Source organism: Anoplophora glabripennis, unplaced genomic scaffold (assembly GCF_000390285.2).
Source record: "Anoplophora glabripennis isolate ALB-LARVAE unplaced genomic scaffold, Agla_2.0 scaffold206, whole genome shotgun sequence".
Lineage (NCBI taxonomy): Eukaryota > Metazoa > Arthropoda > Insecta > Coleoptera > Cerambycidae > Anoplophora > Anoplophora glabripennis.
Window position 1 is genome coordinate 732,154 of NW_019416733.1, and position 22,840 is coordinate 754,993.

General features: G+C 33.2%; 1 protein-coding gene across 1 annotated transcript in view; it reads left to right on the plus strand.

Moving 5' to 3' along the window:
- The window catches only part of LOC108904715 (protein FAM214A), a 46,294-nt gene extending 30,315 nt beyond the window's left edge, over positions 1-15,979 (plus strand). The window contains exons 4-8 of the mRNA XM_018707366.2: positions 37-1,275; positions 5,212-5,363; positions 8,645-8,817; positions 12,318-12,556; positions 12,650-15,979. Coding sequence (XP_018562882.1) covers positions 37-1,275; positions 5,212-5,363; positions 8,645-8,817; positions 12,318-12,556; positions 12,650-12,818 — 1,972 coding nt within the window. The 3' untranslated portion in view covers positions 12,819-15,979. The remainder of the gene's footprint in view (positions 1-36; positions 1,276-5,211; positions 5,364-8,644; positions 8,818-12,317; positions 12,557-12,649) is intronic.
- The last annotated feature ends 6,861 nt before the right edge of the window (positions 15,980-22,840 follow it).

Sequence of the window (22,840 nt, forward strand, 5' to 3'; positions counted from 1 at the left end):
TTTTTGCTGGGTGCACTGAACGTTTCCCTATTGCAGAAGTCTCGAACCGTTATTTTTCAACCTGAATCAGTTAGTGAGCGCGATTCGCTCCCAGTTATATTTCTCCCAAATAACCGCCTGGCTCTCGACGCAAGACGAGAACTCGTCCATCAACATCACCGAAGACAACTTCCGTTACCTCGTAACCGTACCAGGTAAAACCTTTACAAAGTTTCAATTATCGGCAACTAAACACGAATTCCCCTCAACCGACATCGGCAACGGTCTCACGTTAAATGTTTCCTTCTTCAGTTTACCTCGAACCGCCAACATTCCTAACATAATTTGTTCAAATTGTTCGTCCAAAGACAATCCCATGGATCTGAAGAATGGCTTAGTCGACGACAGGATGCACACGTCTTGCACGCTGAAGGGCAAGCACCGCTGCGAGGATTTCGAGGAGTACGACGTCAAGATAGAGAACAAACTGGCCAACATAAAACGCTTGTGCCAGAACAACGCGAAATGCGCCAAAAACAACGCGTGCGAGGCGTCCACCTCGAAACACCCCAAGCTGAAGGTTAACGTCGAGAAGTACAACATATTCAATCTCTCGAAGAACGACCAGAAAAACGAGAAACGCAACATCAGCCCCAACCTTGAGCAGAAGCAGAAGAGCGCGAAGCTGGACGGGTGGCACGAGGGTTTTGGCAACCGCCATAACAAGAATGATCTCAGTAAGAAGCTGGACAAGGGCCAGCTGCTGTTGGACGCGATAGAGCGTTGCGGGCGAAATAGTACAAACGGGACGACAGGATACGACACATGTGCAAAAAAGAGTGAAAGTGATAATGCTAATTGTGATAAGAGCGAAAGTGATATTTTTAGTATTAAGAAGAGGAATAATTTTAATATATATGTAGATAATCATTGTGATAGTCCTATTCCAATAACCCGGAAGCAGATCAGAGATCTTTCTAACGTCGATATCACGAAACTGAAGCCCGACAGGAGGGCCAAAGTCAGACAGAAGCTTACGTTCGACGACGTCGACCGCTCGGCGTCATCCGAAACTTGCGATAGAAGCTCGTCGGGGATAAGGTCGAAGGAGGGTACGGTGGGGGTACCGAGTCCCTCGGAACAAGCCAAGTTCAGAAAGAATCTGGACAATGCGGCTTCGATGGTGTTCCATTCTAGGACGGGTTTGCCGCTTACCAGCAGTCCCGCTCCGGTTAGAAGAGGGAAATCCTGTTTCGATTTTGATTCGTCGCTTAACTCCGTATCAGCCATAAAAAGGTAAATTTTATTTAACTTTTTCACTTTTCAGGGTTGCTACAGGTGTAGAAATCGTAAAAATTGAGAAATGTCAGGGAAAAAATATAGAAATAATGCAACTTTTGTTTTTCTTATGAGCACCTCATGGAATTTTTGCAATTTAGAATTGAGCACATTTTTTTATTTCAATGATATGGTGTACTTTGTTTTTACTGAAATAGCAAATGAATAACTTTTACAAAGAGTGCTTTGGAAAAACATTCGAATATCACTTCCAGCGAAATTTTGACAGTTCAGCTAAATTTTCATTTACAACATTACGAGTAGTGTTTAGAAACTTAAAAATGCCATTTTCACAAGAAGCAAAGCCAGATATATGTACCTCAAATTAATTAATTAATAAATTTGAAGCTTTTCCACAAACAATAATAGCATTTTTAATTTTTCAAACACTAACGTCAATGAAAATTTAACTGAACTGTCAAAATTTTATTTAAAGTGACAGTTGGTTCTTTTGTTTTCAAAGGATTTTTTAACCTCTATCTTTTCATAAAAATCCAAAAAAATTGACCTCATTTTATATGCGGTTTGTTAAAGTTTTAAATATATACCTACATAAAAGCGAAATTGGTAGTTCTTTTTTACTTACTTCGAACAAAATTCACTTTTGGGTTACTTACCTCAATTTTATTATATCGTTTACTTCATTAATGCACCATGTATGATGTTATTGCTTTTATCAAAATTTTATCATTATTTCTCTCTAAATGAAGTCGCTAATCTATTCCTGTAGCAACTCCGCTTACAACGCTTGCCGTCGACATCGATAATTCCGGCACTCAAAATAAAGAAAGTGGTCTATACCTTTGATTTGATCCGATAGGCTTTATATATTTTGAAGTGCTGAATCTGAATCTGAAGTCCGTTTAGCTCAAACACCCCAAAAATTTTGAGACATGACAAAAAATAGTGAAAAAGCGCCGAAAATCACGTTAGCTTAAAAAAATTCGAAAAAATGTATCTATACTCGATCAAGTGGAATTCTTATGTATTTTGATGTTCTGAATCCAAATCTGAAGTCTTTTATATGCATGCATGCCCCCCAATTTTGTGAAAATCGCAAAATAATAGCAAAAAATCAACAATAGTGAAAAATCGCCAAAAATCACGTTAGTGAGCCAAAAAAAATAAAAAAACATTTTTGACCATGGTCTAGTGTGTTTCTTATGTATTTTGATACGCTGAATTTAAGTTTGAAGTCTATCAACTATATTCCCCCACAGATTTGGAAAAAAAGATATCTGAAAATGTCAATACATCTTATTTATGGGAGTGAGAAAATTCAGAGGTTTTCTAGATTGGATCAAATGTTGTCATACATTTTGTCGAGTCAAAGTGAATCTAAAGTCAGTCGAATTTATTTGGAAGTAATTCATCCATGACATTTATTTTTTGGAATTCACGATTTCCATTTTTTTGCGATTTTTTGATCAGGCTCAACTGACTAGATTCAAAATCAACTCGATAAAATTTATGAGAACCACACTTGATCCAATCTAGAAACCGCTTTATAATTTTTTCAATTTTCAACAATTTTTTTTGCAAATTTGTGGTAGTCCCGTCACTGAAGCATTTTGGCTACCAATTTTTTCGGATGGAATGGATTGACGTGAACTTTGAACTGTGGCTAGGGAATAGCCCAGGAAACAAACGTTATATAGTGCCGATGTGTGCTTTTACTCTTCTGGAGAGTGGGAATTTTTTTTTATTAAAAATAACCTCACGATTCGATAGAGGGACAAATACTAAACAAAAAAGGTTCTATAAGAATTTTTTGTACAGTCAATACTTTGAGTTATTTGCGCCTAAACATGTTTTTAGCCCAAAAAATGCATGTTTTTGAGTAATTTTTCGCGATTATCTCAAAAACTACAAGTTTTATCAAAAAAATGATCATAAGCAAAAATGAAGGTAATTAATAGGAAAGAGATTGCTTTTTTCTAATTTTTGTAGATGGTATAGAACCCAAGTTATGACTCCCAGAACTTGAAGTTAATTTCAAAGATAGCTATAAAGGAAACGCTTAACGTCCTGTAGCGAAAAATTTAAAGGTTTTTCGAAGAATACTTATATAACACTTATTAAAGTTCTTGAAAAGGCCTTTAAATTGAGTGGTGGTAGAAGTCGTTAGCATGAAAACTAATGAAGTTACAATCAAAATAAAATGATTGTCTTGATTTTTGAGAAGAAAAAATCGGTATTAAAAATTAGACTTGACGAAAAAAAAATTAAATTAAATTCCTTCTGCAATTTACTTTATTTATGTATTAACGGTGGATCCTGGGAATTTGAACGATTTTAGAAGCCTAAATTTAAAAAAATATTTTATTTACTTTTGAATAAAATTTTTTTAAAGAATCGCCTTTTTTTCAAAATATTTCAAAAAGTAACAAAGTTATAAAAAAAATGATAGAATCAGAAATTGTAGGTTCTTTCTTACTGAACAATTTTGCTTTCTGTTAAATATTTGTAGGACAAAATTTAAGTAAGTTATGACCGTTAGAAGCCCAAAACTAAGCTCCAAGACTGCCTTTCCTGAGCCCTTTTAGCTTACAAATCTAAAAAACGAAGGGCTCAAAAAAACTGCAAGTCACAAACGCTTAAACTTAAACTGCTTTAAATTCCCTACAAAATGGTTTTTTGAGTAAATTTATAACTAAAATTACAAAAGTTATGGTAAAAAACTGAATTGCATTTCTTCGGTAAAATTTTCAGAGCGGGTAAATTACCATCAATTTAATAAAAAAATATTAAGAATAAATTAAAAAAAAAATTAATTACATCATCATACTCACATATAAGTTTTAGGAAATTTTTTTATAAGGGGTAGGGTTTTTTATGAGGGGTAGGTCTTCCATAAGGGTTTTTTGGGTGGCTGAAAAGTTGCAATATATCATAGATCATTTGAAAACTAATAAAATGTTTATAATTCAACATATGCATACCATTAAAACATCTCAAGCTTTCAATATTTTTTTGTTTATTTTATTATATGGGATGGTTTTAAGGGTTGCAACTTTGTAATGAGTCGTAAGCTTTCTAATGAATAACAAAAGAAATGCAATACATTGTGAATGCACCAAAAGAATATTTTATACTGTTAAAAACTTTTTTCTATTTTTTGGCCACGGAAGGGTAGTTTTTAAGGATTTTTAAGGGTTGAAAAGTAATTAAAATTCATAAATTATATTAAAAAACATGAAAGTAACTTTATCCAACATATTTGAACATGAATTGAATCTTTAAAATACTTTAAAATCTGCGATTCTTGCATTTTTTCGTATAAGGGTAGTTTTCACCCTCAAATAGAAAAAAACCACACATCTAGACAATATAACTTTTGAAGTGGGGGGTCAGATGAGCTTGTATGCAAATTTTCGGGAAAATCCATGCTATCCGAAAAATGGGAGCTTTTACCTTATTTTCGCCTTCAGTCACTGGACTATAGGGGGATACAGCTAATAGACTTCAAACTTGAATTCAGTGTATCAAAATACATAAAAAACACACTTGATCAAGGTCAGAAATTCTTTTTTGTATTCTTTTCAAATCACTAACGTGATTTTAGGCGATTTTTCCCTATCTTTCGTGACTTTTTGCTATTTTGCAATTTCTGCAAAATTTGGGGGATACCGCTTAAAAGACTTCAGATTTGGATTCAGCACATCAAAATACCCACTTGATTAATTTCAGAACAATTTTTAAAAATTTTTTTTGTGCTCAGTAATGTGATTTTCGGCACTTTTCACTATTTTTTACGAGTTACTCAAAATTTTGGAGGTGTTTCGAATTCAATACATCAAAATACATAAAGTCCATTGGGTCAAGTCTATGGGACATACCACTTCTTTTACTTTGTGTGTCGTTATAATTTTCCAACAATTTTCCCCGTTGCAGTGCTTTGTTCTCGAGCAGCTTTTCGACAGACGACGAGAGCGAAAGCGAGGGAAGCATAGTGTCTCCTTGCAGTCCAGAGACCTACGCCCTTCCCCAGAGCGACGTGTCCCCCATCAAATACCGTAGAAAAGGACACGCAGCAAACTTATTAGGTTGGTAAATCATATGCGGGTCTTAGGGATTGATCGGGAACCTACTTTGCTAGCTTACGTGTTGTCTGGATGACGCCGATGTACGTACTTGCATTTTACTCTTTAATCAAAAATGGTACTTAGATTTAGGACACAAGGTTTGTGGTATTAAGTGTTCATAAAATTTTTTTCTCCCGTGGGGCACTTCCGAGTGCCCCATTTTTGCAGAGACGGTTTGCTTGAATGAACAAGTACAAGTTAATTAACGTCTAATCGATTCAAATATAGGTTTAACCCTTCTTCCTCCCCTTCTATTATTAATGTTATTGTTTGAAAAGTAAAATTGCTTTTTTTTATTATTTCTTATAGACACGTTGCCGTGCGACATACGTGGAGCGTTTTTATGTTTAAAATCGTTAATTGCCGTTTTCGTAATGAAATTTTTTTAACAAAATGCACCAATAATATTTTTTAATAAAAAGTAAAAGCTATTAAAATGTACGAAAGAGACTAATGTATCTCTCAATTTGATAATAACCTTTTCATATAATGGAAAAATAAAAAAACATAATGAAAATAGTTTTTTGACATAACGTGGAAAAAATATTAAATTTGGTTATGGGTTTATAACTTTTACGTCTTTTAATTGTATAAAATAATTTCATTAAAATTAACTACAATTTTTTTTTCTTAACAAACGCATTAGCTCATTTTTTTCTTCACTATGTTGGACAGGGTGTAACTTTGAGTGGGGGTCATATTTATAGGGAGGCCATGTTTGTCATGTAGAAATACGTAAGTTCTTTTATATTTTTTTAAACCTTTTGTTGCAAGTAATTTTCATATCCCGCCTCTGGTCAAGCTGATATAAACTGATTCTTGCCAAATCTCATTTTTCTTAATTCGTATATGCACATGTTTTTCCATATCAAATTTGACAATGAAGACACATAAACACACTACTGTCACTAAACACTGAAATAAATTACTTTATAAAAAAACACTTAAAATTTTACTCTAAACTTAAACTTAATAAAACACAACACTGTACTATAAAAATTCTGTTTTGATGCCATTAAAAACTAATATTTCATATAAAAAAATTGCAATGTTACTTTATAAACCGGTAAACTGAAAACTAAAATAAATGTAATAAAGTGATGACGTTCATTTTCGCTTTGTAAAATTTATGTTGGCCATTTGTTTTTTGCTTGCCTAGCGCTCGATTGTCATATCCCATCAGGTGGATTGATATAAAGGGTGGCATAAAAGTTATGGGAACCCCAAAAAATCTCGCGGGATATGCATTTTCTGGAAAAACCAAATATAGGGAAAGTTAGGATTTTTCCCTGGCTATTCAATGATGATCATGCCATGACCACTGACCACGTGGTTATTATAGGATCAAGACGATTTTTTTAAATGGGAAGCCCCCTTTTTGAATGGAAAGAGCAAAAAATTTTACGCTCAGATATGACCTTGACCATTTCAAAAATTTCAAAATGGCGCCGAAATCAAGATGGCGGACGAAATTTTTGAAAGAACCGATTGACAGTAAATTTTGTATACGGAGGTTTTAGAGGTCGCTGATCACGAATCCGAGGTTAGATTTTCAAAATTCAAGATGGCGGATCCAAGATGGTGTTTTTTAAATAAATCAATGGGAACCAAATTTGATATACGGGGGTTTTGGGGGTCACTGACCCCACATTTGTGATCAGCAACCTCAAAAACGGCCGTATACCATCTTTGATGCAAATCGACTGATATTCAAAAAAATTCGTCCGCCATCTTGAATTTTGCAAATTTGACCTCGGATTCGTGATCAGCGACCCCAAAAACCCCCGAACACATTTGGTGCAAATCGGTTGATTTTCGAAAAATTTGTCTGCCATATTTGATCCGCCATCTTGATTTTTTAAATCTGATCTCGGATTCGTAATCAGCGACCTCGAAAACCTCCGTATACACGATTTGGTGACAATCGGTTTTAACTTTAAAAAATTTCATCTGCTATCTTGATCGTCATATCTGAAAATTTTCTCTCCATTTTCGGGGTCAAAAATTTTAAAAAATCATTTTGATCCCATAATGACCACGTGGTCAGTGGTCATGGCATGGTCACCATTGAATAGCCAAGGAAAAATCCTGAGTTTCCCTATTGGGTTTTTCCGGAAAATGCATATCTCGCGAGATTTTTTGGGGTTCCCATACTTTTATTATTATGTCACCCTGTATAGTTCAAATTAGGTCTATCACGGATGTCATCTATGCTGAGATTTACAAACTAAACACAGTGCTTTAAAAAAATAGTTAAAAATACTTTTAAATGATTTAAAAAATTCATTATTTGGTTTAAAAAAAAATAGTTGATGGGTGCACTTGGGAACATGTGCTATTATCTCTAAAAACCTGACCTGCTCACTTCAAGGTACACTCTGTATGCAGAGTGTTGCAATATTTTACTGACAAGGTCATTCAATGATTCTTTGGGATATAGGTTGCTAAAGTTTTATAATTTTTTTACCACGTTTTTGGTAGTCTGATTGGTACTAATGATTTTTCCTTCTAGCCCGTTAGGTCACCAGACCTGAACCTTTATAATTACATTGTGATGAATAACTAGTTAGGCACTAAAAGAATAAAATTAAAGAATTTAAAGTATAAGAAAAGAATCAGTGTTGTAATCATAAAAAAAAAGTTGTTTTTTTTGAAATTCTTCTATTCAATTCATATATTTCGAAATTCCCAAAAATTTCAAGTTTTAATAGAGTATCTAAAATATAAAGCGAATGAGAATAACTAAAATAGAAAAATAATAAAACTGTTCTCCTGTATCTTAAAAAATAGTGTTTTTTTTATTAGTTTTTATCAAACAATGGTTTATAGAATTTTGTCTGACAAATATTTCAACATCCTGTATATTTATCACCTTATCACTCCTTAGTTATCATTTCAAGGGGACAAAACTTTAAAACGACATGTTTAAAAATTTTTTTAATAATACATGTATATTAATTCTGTTATATTGCATTTTATTCTCATTTTTATGTCATCAATTTTTCACAGCTATATGTCACAACGGAAAACTATACAAGTATAGCTGTAGTTACATATGACAACTATGAATCCCACAGGCCTTTGACTAGGATAAATTTAATTTTAGGTTATGAATTCTGATTATGGCATCAGTGTAATGTAAAATTAACATTTACAGCTTAAATAATAAAAAAAATTAAATACTTAAAATGCTCACTTGCGTAATCATTTTGTTTATAAAGGCTGTGCGTTTGTTTCAACAGGAAGCTTCGAGGAGTCAGTTTTAAACGGCCGTCTAGAACCCGTCTCTACCGTCCACGGTTTCACAGCGGAGTTGGGTGCGAGCGGATCCTTCGTACCTAAACACCTCGCTGTTCCAGTTACAGTATTCTTTTATACGTTGGGCGACAACGATAAAGTCTCGTCTCCATATCTTGTAAGTTGACCATCGCCGCCTATAATATAAAGCCTCAACTGAAGCGTCATCGCCTATTAATATCATAAATAAATCAAACCGTAATTTTTACTAGGTTTTAATCTTAAAAGATGATTTTATTTATTACTGTAATGTGCCATTCATTTCGCATAGTGTTCCTATGGTTTTTACCTTTGCTTATCGTGTATAAAAACAGAGACAACTGAGGCTGCAAATCTCCCTATCTTAGTTTCCAGTTGAAGCGTGTCAGTGCCTGTCATAAGCGTACAAGTAGGAGCGACATGTTACTATTTCCACATTTTAGTTATTCTGTTAAAAATAGAATCGTGTGTGTGTACGACCAAAAACAAATGAAGAGCATTGTACGATAAATGTTTTTGAGGGAATTCGAGCACGAAACTTGTTTAAAGCTGTTGAAAATGTAAAAAAGCAAAAACGTGAAACGTTGCTGGATTATTATATTGATTATACTATCAAACAGAATCTTAAATAATTTTATTTACAATCAGTGTGTGTGATACGTGTTTATTACAATATTAACATTTGAGGTTAGGCGAGCAGCTCGTTTTGAGTTAATGGCCTAGTTAGGCAGGTGCATTTCGATATCTGTTTGAAAATAGTCTGTCTTCCACCTGCTGTGTTTTAAAATATTTATTAAAAAATAGTGAGCAGTGGCACGTAATTTTAAATGTTCATATCAATTAAAAAAATTTGTTGAGTTGTTTTCTAAGGTTTTAAAAGGAATATTTTGTATTTTGTTGTTCTGACATACTTGACAAAGGCCAGTAATAGTCCAGGCGGTATCTGTTTTAAAACGGGTATACTTGGGTAAAACGCATATGATGGGAGATTTTTGCTTTAACGCCTTCTAAGTAACATCAGAAATTATAATTTTTCTATGCAAGTAAAAAAAAACGTGGGTTTAATTGTTATTGCAAAAAAGTATAAAAAAATAGCAAAAAAAATCATTTTTTTTCTTGGATTTCTCGTCGACAACTTAGCAACTATTCATTTTAGACAAAAATGGAAGAGGAAAAAAGTTTTGTAATTAAATTTTGATCAAGATAGAGCTAGTTGCAATTCGGAAAAATAATTATCGTTATTGCAAAATCGGAAAAATCATTTAAAAAATTGCAAAAAATGCTAGTTTATTTGTAAATTTTTTTCAGACACTTGAATAATACCTAGGATCTTCATACTTTTTCCAATTAAACTTCTTAGTGCGTAGAATCATCACACCAAATTTCAGCCAATTCGGTTCGATAGTTTTTACATAATAATTGTTTAATTTTTTTTATTTTTTTTAAATTAAAGAATTTTCAAAATCAAATTTCTAAAAATCTAAAGCCTTTGAATACTTGAAAATTTCACCACAAAAAGAAGAGCTCTCAAGCTTTAAAATGCTTTTTGAAAAATTCAAATCGGACGATTAGGTGAGCCGTGGTGATTGTTTAAACATTTTCGCAATTTTCACGCTTATAAACAATTGCAATAATTTAATGTTTTTTTAAATTTTTTTTTATTTTAAAATATGGTTTGAAAGTACTCGGAAAGACGAGTATTTAAAAAAAAACCTGATGATCCGCCCATTATTTTCGGAGTTATAGCCCGTTAAAGTTAACCCTTATTTACAGCAAAACTATAAGGGTATAAGGGCTGTTTTTTGAACTAATAGGTTTGTCATTCCGAGTACTTTCCAGATATAAATTTTCAAAATTTGCAATCACGGGCGTCCCATTTAAAATGTCACTCAAAGATATTCAAGACCGCGTGAAATCAATGAGGTATCAGTGGTGGGGGGAGCAAACACACAGCTACTCCGATCTGAATTCTCGAGTTCAAAACTGCGACGCTCGGAAAAATTTCACTTATCTCAGCTTCTAATGGACCAATTTCGATGATTTTTTTTTAAATCGATGTCTCGCAACTTAAAAAATTCAATTATCATATTTTCAACTACCTTTTATTATTAATTATTGGACTTTTGACATGCCGATAAACAGTTACTTTAAAAAATGATTAATTTATTATGTTTATTTATTTACTATGTTAATATTCACGACCAAAATTTTTGCATGTTGCACCAGGTAATACTAGTAAGTTTGTTTAAATATTATAAAATTGTTTAAACAATAATTATTTAAATAAACAAATGAAAATTGGTATTAATTTCTAGTTGTACGATAAATTTCTAAAAATCTTTCAAAAAAAATAAATTGTGCAAAATTATAATTTTAATTTTTTCGTTTACTTTTAAAATATTTATCTAAAATTTATTTTTTATTTATATAAAAAAGGATAAGATTTTTGAACTTGTGAATTCAGATCGGAGTAGCTGTGCATTTGCTCCCTCCACCACTGATATTTCATTGATTTCACGCGGTCTTCAATATCTTTGAGTGACATTTTAAATGGGACGCCGGTGATTGCAAATTTTGAAAATTTATATCTTGTATGACAAACCCATTAGTTCAAAAAATAGCCCTTATATCCTTATAGTTTTGCTGTAAATAAGGGTTAACTTTAACGAGCTATAACTCTGAAAATAATGGGCGGATCATCAGGGTTTTTTTAAATACTCGTCTTTCCGAGTACTTTCAAAACATATTTTAAAATAAAAAAAATTTTTTTTTTAAATATTAAATTATTACATCCGATTTGAATTTTTCAAAAAGCATTTTAAAGCTTGAGAGCTCTTCTTTTTGTGGTGAAATTTTCAAGTATTCAAAGGCTTTAGATTTTTAGAAATTTGATTTTGAAAATTTTTTAATTAAAAAAAATTTTTAACAATTGTTATGTAAAAACTATAGAACCGAATTGGATGAAATTTGGTGTGATGATTCTATGCACTAAGAAGTTTAATTGGGAAAAGTACGAAGATCCTAGGTATTATTCAAGTGTCTGAAAAAATTTGAACTAACCTAGCATTTTTTGCAATTTTTTAAATGATTTTTCCAATTTTTTCAATAACAATAATAATTTTTTCGAATTACAACTGACTATCTTGTTCAAAAGTTAATTACAAAACTTTCTTTCCTCTTCCATTTTTGTCTAAAACGAATAGTTGCGAAGTTGTCGACGAGAAATCCTAGAAAAAAAAAAGTTTTTTTTGCCATTTTTCTATACTTTTTTGCAATAACAATTAAGCCCATGTTTTTTTCTATTTGCATAGAAAAATTATAATTTCGGATGTTATTTAGAAGCCGTTAAAGCAAAAATCTCCGATCATATGCGTATACCCAACCCGAAACAGATACCGCCGGGACTATAAGCAAAATTAGCTACGACAGGTAAGACATTACTATTTCTGCGTTTTATTTAGGATTACTGTTTCGAGTGCCGTCTTTGAAAATATTTTGAATTTTGAATTTGTTTAATACTTTTTAAAGTAAAGTAAAGATTAATTACGTCATAGGCGGAGCGTTGAGGCTTTATAACAGGTGGTAATGGTTAAGCGCATCGCCTTGTTTTCGAACAGTCTTATAACGCTTTCGTTTTAGGGACATATAAACCTCGGAAAGAAGGGTTATAATGTTCCAAAGTCGGGAACGGTGCAGGTGACGTTATTCAATCCCCTGCGAACTGTCGTGAAGATGTTCGTCATCATGTATGATCTCTCTGATATGCCGCCAAATTCGCAAACGTTCATCCGCCAACGCACCCTATACATGCCTACGAATTGCAAGGACACCAACCTGGAATGGGGCCCAAAGTGGCTGAGATATTTAATTCATTTAAGGTAATTCGACGTTTTTGGGTGCATTGTTGCCAAAGTAATTTTTTTTTTTTTCATTTCTTTGTTGCTTTTGTTACAGTACATTATATTTTTCAGATTTATGAGTTCAAAATCGGGTAAGATATACCTGCACAGCGACATAAGGATGATAATTTTCCGCAAGTGCGACATGGACACCGCGACGGCTCACGGGATAGACATGAGCTACGAGTTGCGCAGCTTCACGCACGCGCCCACCAATCCCCGGTTCTCGCCGAGGAAGTAACCAGACGTCAACATACTAGAAGTCAATACAGAAAATCGAGGAACATCTTCGTCCAAGTACATCCTTCATCACATTTGCCGTCGCCTGTTCGGCTGTTTCATGCAGAGATAATACATTTCCTTGTTAGCTCGAGGTCTAGGAACTACTGGGTGTTGTTGTATCCGTCTCGCCAAATGTACCGTGTATGTGTCGCAACTAACCTTAAATATATGTATTTTTTTGACGTAAAGTATCTCGTTGTACGTCGTTTCCTTCGATAGCTATGCAGGGTGTCCGGGAGGTGCAACCGAGGAATTTAGGGAGTCGTTTTACTCAAAGTAAGTTTTTCCATTACGATGTCATTACTTTTTTTTCAGTGAAGCGATTTTTTTCCAATTTGTTATACATGTCATTGGTAAGAAACTGCACCTAAGAAAAATACTACACCAGAATTCTGAAGCCTTGCAGGTTTTAGATGACACTTATTGGCTAGAAAATTGATTGTAACTGTTATTTTACATTTTTGTTTTAATTTTGCAGAATAGCCAAATCTTTAGTAAATTTTACAAAAACATTCTGTTTCAAATCAGTAACAAGATATTAACGTGTTTAAAAAAATTGCACTAAATGCTTTATGATTATGTTTCCCGTTCAAATTTTCTTGGATTTTTCAAAATTTTAGTTGCAACTTATCAAAAAACATTAAAAATCTCACATTTCTTAATTTTACAACAATTTTATCATGCAGGACTCAAATTTGCCGGTCCCTTTGCGTTTATGCTTATTTATTCTCGTTTCTCGAGCCTTCCATAGCACTAGATTGGATTTTATTTTTACCCTCAAACAGCTGCCTCAAATCTGGATTGTTATTTGTTTTTTTAAGTCGTTTTTTTGCAGTTTTTGACTCTTGACTGATCCGTTCCTTAATCAATTCAAGTATGTACTTGCCGGTTCATTTTGTAGTCCAAAATGCATTCGTAAGTATTCGACATATTAAAAATGGTAAATTGAGATTTAATGGGATTCAGTTGTAGCCTTCATTTGTTTAACTGGTATTCAGTACGAGATATGAGATTGCTGCGTCATTTATTTACTGTTATCTGTATTTTGCCGTTTTCAAGAAATTTTCTGTCTCTAAAACCTTCAACTTGTGCAAAAGTTCATTTCATGGTCCAAAATACATTCCGAAGTATTCGACATCCATTATGGACGTAAAAATCGTTGGAAACACGGACTTCAGTGCACGATTAAAAATTGTAAGTTGAGATTTAATGGAATTCAGTTCTAGCCTTCATTTGTTTGACTGGTATTCAGTATGAGATATGAACGATCGTAAATCAGCGAAAATTTTTGTTGGGGGCTAGATTGCTGCGTCATTTGCATGTTATAAATAGTATATTTTATTTTCCTTCTAGTGTAAATCTTTCGAAGCTATTATTTACTTTTATCCATATTTTTCTGCTTTCAAGAAATTTTCTGTGTCTATAAATCTTTCAACTTGCGCGAAGGTCATTTCGTTGTCCAAGTGCATTTCAAAGTATTCGACATCCATTGTCGATGTAAGTGTGTGACGGGCCAAGGAAATCGTTGGAGATGGGGACTTCAGTGCACGATTAAAAATTGTAAATTGAGATTTAATGGGATTCAGTTGTAGCCTTAATTTGTTTAATCGGTATTCAGTACGAAATATGGACGATTCTAAATTAGCGAAAATTTTTGTTGGGAGCTATATTGCTCATTTGCATGTTATAAATAGTACATTTTATTTATGTTCCACTGTAAATCTTTCAAGCTATTATTTACTTTTATCCATATTTTTCTGTTTTCAAGAAATTTTCTGTCTCTAAAACTTTCAACTTGTGGAAAAGTTCATTTCGCAGTCCAAAATGCATTATAAGGAATTCAATATACATTGCTGACATACGTGAAAATTGTGGAAGATATGGGCTGCAGACTTTTTTTTTGTTCCTCGCACCAATGTAAATCTTTCGGAATGGCCATTATTTACTTTTCATTCTTTTCGGTTTTCAAGAAATCTCTCCTGATCAGATGTATTGTCCGGAGTGTTTAAAACTTGTAACTTGTACAAAAGGCTATCGAAGGCTTTTTAACATTGAGAAAAATGCCTGTTTTTGTGTGCAAGTATGTTGCATTTTGCAGATTGAAAGTGAGAACAGATGTATCGTTGCACTTTTCCATCAAAAAATGTACTGAAAGATTAGAATTTTGAATTTTTAGGCTGGTCTCCAAATATTGATTTTTTCTCGGTACCAGTTAAATTCTACTTAATTATATCTAAAGAATCTTTCTGTAACATTTTTTAATGACCGTCAATATTAAGGTGCTTAGTTTTTTGAAAAATCAAATGAAAAAAGTTATGATAAATATTTTGTTACAGAATTTTGATGCTCTTTTTCTCATAAATGCTGTTTGCCACCAATAATAAACGTGTTAAATTTGAAAAAAATCGCATGACGAAAAAAATTCTAACCATATTTTAATTAAAAAAATTTATGCAACTTTGTCAATGTCGAGTTATTTTTACGACTGTAAAATTTGTAGCTCACTATTTCTGGACACTCCGTATAGGAATAAATTTGTTCCAATATTCCCAAAGCACTTATCCCAGGAATTTAAAATTTCCATTTTTCTTATCCCAAACGCTGATTTTACCGAAGTAAGCGAACGGCATCGATTCGTTTGCTTATTTTTCCTCTTAAACTAATGCCGATCCCTTTCGTCATGTTCTAAACTGAATTTTAAGGTTAATTGTGTACAACACGTAGAGTGTTGTAGGGTAGATACACAGTATTAACACATTAATGTTTTCAGCGCTGGCAACTTAAGCGACACTTTTCATTAAGCACAAACGAGTGTCGTTTGTCGAGAATGTTGTTTTGTTAGTGTAATAATAAGTACATCATGATTTTTTTTTTACTTTTTTTATAAGTTAAAAAAAAGTTACCATTTTAATTCAGTTACAGTTACAATACTTATTCGATTATTCAATAGATGGAAAGCAAGGGGTTTCCGTTTTATGTGGATATTTATTTGGAAGGTCTAGTATGTTTAACCCCTTAAACGATTTATTTTTCCGGCAAAATTTTGACGTTATTGTGAATCGTAGCTAAGATCGTGGATTAGGACAATGTGTTGTGATAAATTAAAAAAGTTATATGATAGCTAGTAGTTTTTTTTTTAGAAGGAACAGCTGTTGACGCAGTTATTTTATTAAGCGGAAGAGATACATTAATTATTTTCTAATATAGGAACTCTAAAGAAACTACGACGTTTCTACACGTTGATGACGTGCGATGCAATTTCTTACATTGCCGCGTGCCAATAGTGCGCCACGCGAGTCTAATCGTGTGGAATGGGGTCATGCCTCCGCAGTAGGATGGTGGGGGTGATCTCGCCTTCGTCAGCGGTATCGCTGTACTGTTGTCCGAAAAAACCATCGTATCGTAAAGATGTCACAATGTTATTCATTTTAATTTTATTTCCAAGTGACCGACCCAAATAGACTGCACAGGTGGCGATCCTAATTAAATCAGTTTATCCATCAATATACAGGGAGATTCAGAACTTCAACAAAAAAAAATTAAATGTACAGAGGACACTTACAAATACAATTAACACAAATGTTGTGTTGCTTGACCATAAATTAAAACGATATCCATCAACTCCGAGTTGCTGTACATGTAAACCATTTTTAACACTTGAAAAACTAATGTAAACACTATCACAATGATAATAATATAATCGGATTTCACTATTCGAAATCGCCTGGGGCCATGTGGAGAGAGAGCGCAATGCGCACATGCTAGAAACTATAGTAGCCCAGCAATGTAAAGGTTGAAAATACTACAACTTCAATAATTTTTTTTTCAGAACTAAGGTTTTTACAAAAATTTTTTTTACGATAACTCCATTTTTCATGACGCATGTATTCTCAAATTTTTTTGGATAAGTTGCAAATCACNATCGTGGATTAGGACAATGTGTTGTGATAAATTAAAAAAGTTATATGATAGCTAGTAGTTTTTTTTTTAGAAGGAACAGCTGTTGACGCAGTTATTTTATTAAGCGGAAGAGATACATTAATTATTTTCTAATATAGGAACTCTAAAGAAACTACGACGTTTCTACACGTTGATGACGTGCGATGCAATTTCTTACATCGCCGCGTGCCAATAGTGCGCCACGCGAGTCTAATCGTGTGGAATGGGGTCATGCCTCCGCAGTAGGATGGTGGGGGTGATCTCGCCTTCGTCAGCGGTATCGCTGTACTGTTGTCCGAAAAAACCATCGTATCGTAAAGATGTCACAATGTTATTCATTTTAATTTTATTTCCAAGTTACCGACCCAAATAGACTTCACAGGTGGCGATCCTAATTAAATCTGATCAGTTTTTCCATCAATATACAGGGAGATTCAGAACTTCAACAAAAAAAATTTAAATGTACAGAGGACACTTACAAATACATTTTTGTTTCTACGAATTAACACAAATGTTGTGTTGCTTGACCATAAATTAAAACAATATCCATCAACTCCGAGTTGCTGTACATGTAAACCATTTTTAACACTTGAAAAACTAATGTAAACACTATCACAACGATAATAATAAAATCGGATTTCACTATTCGTAATCGCCTGGGGCCATGTGGAGAGAGAGCGCAATGCGCACATGCTAGAAACTATAGTAGCCCAGCAATGTAAAGGTTGAAAATACTACAACTTCAATAATTTTTTTTCAGAACTATAAGGATTTTACAAAAATTTTTTTTACGATGACTCCATTTTTCATGAAGCATGTATTCTCAAATATTTTTGGATAAGTTGCGAATCACCCTGTATAGTGATAGTGATTGTTTGCAAGCTACATCTTTGGGACAAACTTTAGCGAGTACAATAAGTGAATGTCATATCTGAAGTATAGTTTTTTTTAGTGTGCCAATTTGACATTTCCAATACTTAACTGCCACTTCAAAACCCTGGTTAAAATAGACGCAGAATTGTTGTCACTCCCATCAAATATTTTTTACCCGCTCCGTTGAAGTTAATATGAAACATATCATTTTCGTTGAATCTTTTTTAATAATGTAACAGCTCTATCAGAAAACAAATGAGGGCCGGTTTTTGGCTGAATAAATTTTTTTTAGTACCTACTAGCAATACTGAAGCCGTTCATTTTTATTTCGAAATGTAAGCTGAATCTATTGCCAACAAAGTCTAACAATGCAATATCAGTGCATTTTAATGGAACATTTTTTTTAAATCGTCAAATACTTAATACAGTATTTAAGCATTACCTCCTTGTTTATACCGGGTGTTCATTAAAGAATGAGACAAATTTTACCACTACATTCTATGATGAAAATTAATGGGGTTGGTTTTCGAGATACAGGATGTTGAAATTAAAAAATAAAAACCATTTTCAGGCATATCGGAGATACATTATGGGAATTTTTTCTAATTTGACATGAGGACCTACATCATTGCTGCGATTTCATGTCAATATAAAAAACCAGTAGCGTGCAAACTTTATTTTCAAGACCCTCTTCTAAAAAATAAATGTTATGCCACTGCACTTCCTTTCCGATTTTAAACACATTTTTTTTAAAAACTGTCTCAGCGATGTAGAACAAGTACTTTTATGCTGAAAAATCATTAAAAATTTGAAAAATGTTATTTATTTTCGCTTTATGCAGTGGCGTAACATTTATTTTTTAGAAATGAGTCGAAAATATAGTTTGCACAACACCGGTTTTTTGTATTGACGTGAAATCGCTGCAAATGATGTAGGTCTTCGTTAAAACTCCTCATATCAAATTAGAACAAATTTCGTTAACGTATCTAAAATTCATTTTTATTTTTCCACTTCAACACCCTGTATCTCGAAAACTAAGCGTTTATGAGCAACATTGCATATGAGTTTTCCCCATTAATTTTCGTCATAGAATCTAGTGGCCCATTCTTTAACAGACACCCTGTATACATGTAATACAGTTCCACAATCAGTCAAACTTAGAAATGAAAACACTAGATGGCGACTCTCACAAAACCCTGTCATCTTTATTGAAAGTGACGGGGACGTTATGAGATAGTCGCCATCTAGTATCTCGCCAAAGTGTTACGTCGACGACTTTGTTTTAATGTCGTGTCCCTTATCCAAACGTTTTCGAGTCGAGTCGCTCTGTTTTCTTTTGAGTTTCTACAATGTGAACAGGTTAAATGTGTTCTTTCTGGTTTCATTCATTTGCATTTTTAGATAAATAGCTCATAACTGCCATTGAATTTGTACATAGTTGTATTATATATTTTTATTGTAACGATTTTTTTATTGACATTACTGGTATGTTATTAAATAAAATGAGAAGAGAGAGTTAATTATAGTTATTGCTTGTTTCACTGTACGTTAGATTTCAGGATAGCAGTTGTTTTGTTCCGAGTCGGCCATTGCAAATGGCAAGACGTTTATATGCACTGTCCCTTTCGTTTTGAACCCGAACGGTTCTTTTATATGTGCACAAAGTGTAATAAGGTAAATTCGTAAATATGCAGTTGAAGAAAAATTTATTGATTCAGCTTGAAGAGCTCACGGTACTGACGGTACTGTAGGAATGAAAAATTGCAACAGTGAGTTGATACCTAATGCCTACTGGCATATACCGTTACTTTGTACCTACTGGTAGGTTACTATGTAAGATATATTCTATAAATATCACTGCTATCTAACACCTATTGGTATAAACTGTTACTTTATACCTACTGGTAGGTTACTCTGTAAGGTATAACCTACAAATGTCATTGCTTTCGACGCCTACTGGTATAAACCATTACTTTGTACCTACTGGTAGGTTACTATGTAAGATATAACCTACAAATGTCATTGCTATCTAACACCTACTGGCATAAACCCTTACTTTGTATCTACCGGTAGGTTGCTCTGTAAGGTATAACCTACAATTGTCATTTCTTTCGACGCCTACTGGCATAAACCATTACTTTGTACCTACTGGTAGGTTATTCTGTAAAGTATAACCTACAAATGTCATTGCTTTCGATGCCTACTGGCACAAAGCATTACTTTGTATAGTTGTTACGATCTCCACTGGAACCACATAAAAACATTTAACTCATAAATTCTTGAAAAATTTAAACCTGTCTCGTCTAGATATACTATATTCCAAGCTATATTACCATATAGTCCCCATACGATTGTCAAATTTTTTTATGTTTAAACTCGCATAGTAATAAAGCATGTCGGAAACTATCTAAAGATTTAATTATAATCAGGATAATCGCTTAATCTATCTTGAATCGTGTTTAAAGTAGGAACTTTATTTTCCTTATACATATTATAAATTGTGCGCCGCAGTACATCTGGTAAAATCGTCAATTTTCTTTAATTTTGTATTTTTCCGTTTCCTCTTTGTACCATCATCAATCCTTTAATTACACGATAAATTGTCGTTTTTGATATTGTAGTTAATTCGTTTCCTAACTTTTCTATCATATTGTTCACTATTTTCAATTTTCAAACATTCATATATATTTAATATAATACATTAACTTTTTACTTGTCAATCTTTGTTTTTAAACTCTGATACTTTCAACAAAAACCGGTTCCATTATTTGGGGATTTTCTCCGAGTTATTTCGTTATCATCCGCTTCAAAGTCTCCAGAGAGCCACGCTAAATTATTAGACAATTACATATAACATTTATTTTAATAACTTACCCTTTACTGGTTACGATATGAACAAATTTCAACTAATAAATAATAATACGTATTATACCAACAACATACCCCGCCAAGCAATGCTCTGCACGGCACTGGCAAAGCGGCAAAGCTAAGTGAACCCGTGTACATTACAAAAAAATGATTTACGGCCTAGTGGACCAATACAAGTTTGCTTTGATGACCAGCGCGTCACCGTCAATTCTACATCAGGCGGACTAGTTTACCAATATGGGACTCGCCGAATTGCTATTCGAGTATAAATTACAAGATACATCATGGTCAAAGCATAGGAAGAAATTTCAGAAGTGCATACTGTCCTGTGCTTTAAGATTTACAGGTTCCAATTGACATCGTAACAACTATACCTATTGGTATAGGTAGGTCTATAAGAAATAACCTACAATGTTTGTCGAAATGTCATCACTACTCAATGCCTAATTGTATAGAGCATTAGTTTGTACCTACTGGTAGGTTACTTTGTAAGACATAACCTATAAAGTTTATGTATTATCTTAAATGTCATTGCTATTCGTGCACTGGCACAAAGCATTGCTTTGTATCTACCGATGAAATGACCTACTAATCTATAGGTGCTATGAAAGCATGACTCTACCTACTTTGTAGTTGTTGATTGCACCCTATACAGGGTGGGCAAAACTCAGGTATCTTGGTTATTTTAAAAACTACATATAAGGAAGAAAGTGGTATAAGTTCTTCCCTGTTCTTGAAATATGATAATTTTGAAATCCTTGTATTAAATCGATAAAAGTGCAAAAATTTGTTGAATATACTTTTTCTCCAACCTCCACAAAACTATGACATTTTTTGAGTGTCTAGTCTCTAAGGTTGACATTTTCCTTACTGAGAAAAAAAAGGTATATTAGCAATGAAAGTATTCACTTTTAATCATAGGAGCTAAGGCTGACACTTTTAATCTTTATATTAAAAGTGTTAATCAAGTTTTAATTTATAAAAGTTTATTCAATAATACAGTATAGACTCTTTAATCTGAACTCACCCTAATCCGAATATCCACTAATCCGGTCCGACGAATGCCCGTTTCGATGGTCCAAACAAAACTTTAATTTGAACAAAATTCGATTTAACGTATATATTTCGGATTATAGAGTCAGTCTACATAATAAAAAGTAACCGTTGAAAACGTAATTCCCCGGCAGTCTCGAGGAAACCCTTCTGTGCGAGTCGGAACCTTTCTCGATTAGATCTTTTTAGTTGAAATATTATTGCCATGCAAACATGCCACAAAAAAGAAAGAATCACACGTTAACGCTTTTGCAAAAAGTGGATATTCTAAATAAATTGTTTTTTTAAAGTCCTTTTTTTATTTTTAATAAATGCAATATCCATATTTTACGATAATGTTTGGTTTTATTGTTATTTTTTGCCTTCTTAGTAACACATAAAATCTAATTCATATTGTATGTATGTACATAATAGTATATTACGTAATAAGTGTTGTAAAAAGCATTTTACGCACGAGTGGAAAAGTTACGCACGACGCGGCGAGTGCGTAATTCTATGACTGCGTAATTGCATTACACCACATATTACGTACTATACTTTACCTACGACCACAACTTTAAATACTCAAAAACACATCGTCTGCGATCAATGCAAGATTCCTATTACGTCGTACAGTAAAAAAATTGCACAGCTTGGTAAAAAAATTGTACATTTTCCTAGCAACGGTCAATACAACAATAGAAACAGTATTGTATTGACCGTTGCTAGGCAGTCGCTAGGAAAACTGCAATTTTTTTACCGTACGTAATAGGAATCTTACATTGATCGCAGACAGTGTGTTTTTAAGTATTTACAGTAGTGGTCGTAGGTAAACATATTTACATACGTACATATTTACTATCTAGTAATCCGAAAATATCGGTAATTTGAACTTATCTCTTTAAGCCCGTGTGTTAATTAGGTCGGATTAAAGAGTATACTATATTTACAATAATTTTTGTTTATCCACATTGATATTAAATACACAGTTTGAACAAGTATTAAAATTAAACCACTGAAACTACCACTACTGTCATTCTTATTGGAGTAATTTTCAAAGCAGTACAACACATTTTCATTAATATATCAACTCTCAGTATCCTTTTCACAATATTTTCTTTATTCAAAAGTGAGTCTTGAATGTAGCCTTCTGCCACAGTGCTCGATCTCCATTCTCCATGTCTTTTAAGACAAGTGAGGCCACCACCGCCGTCAACTAAAAGGGTAGCAGACATTCGTCTTAATGCATGCCCAGTGTACTCTTTCCAG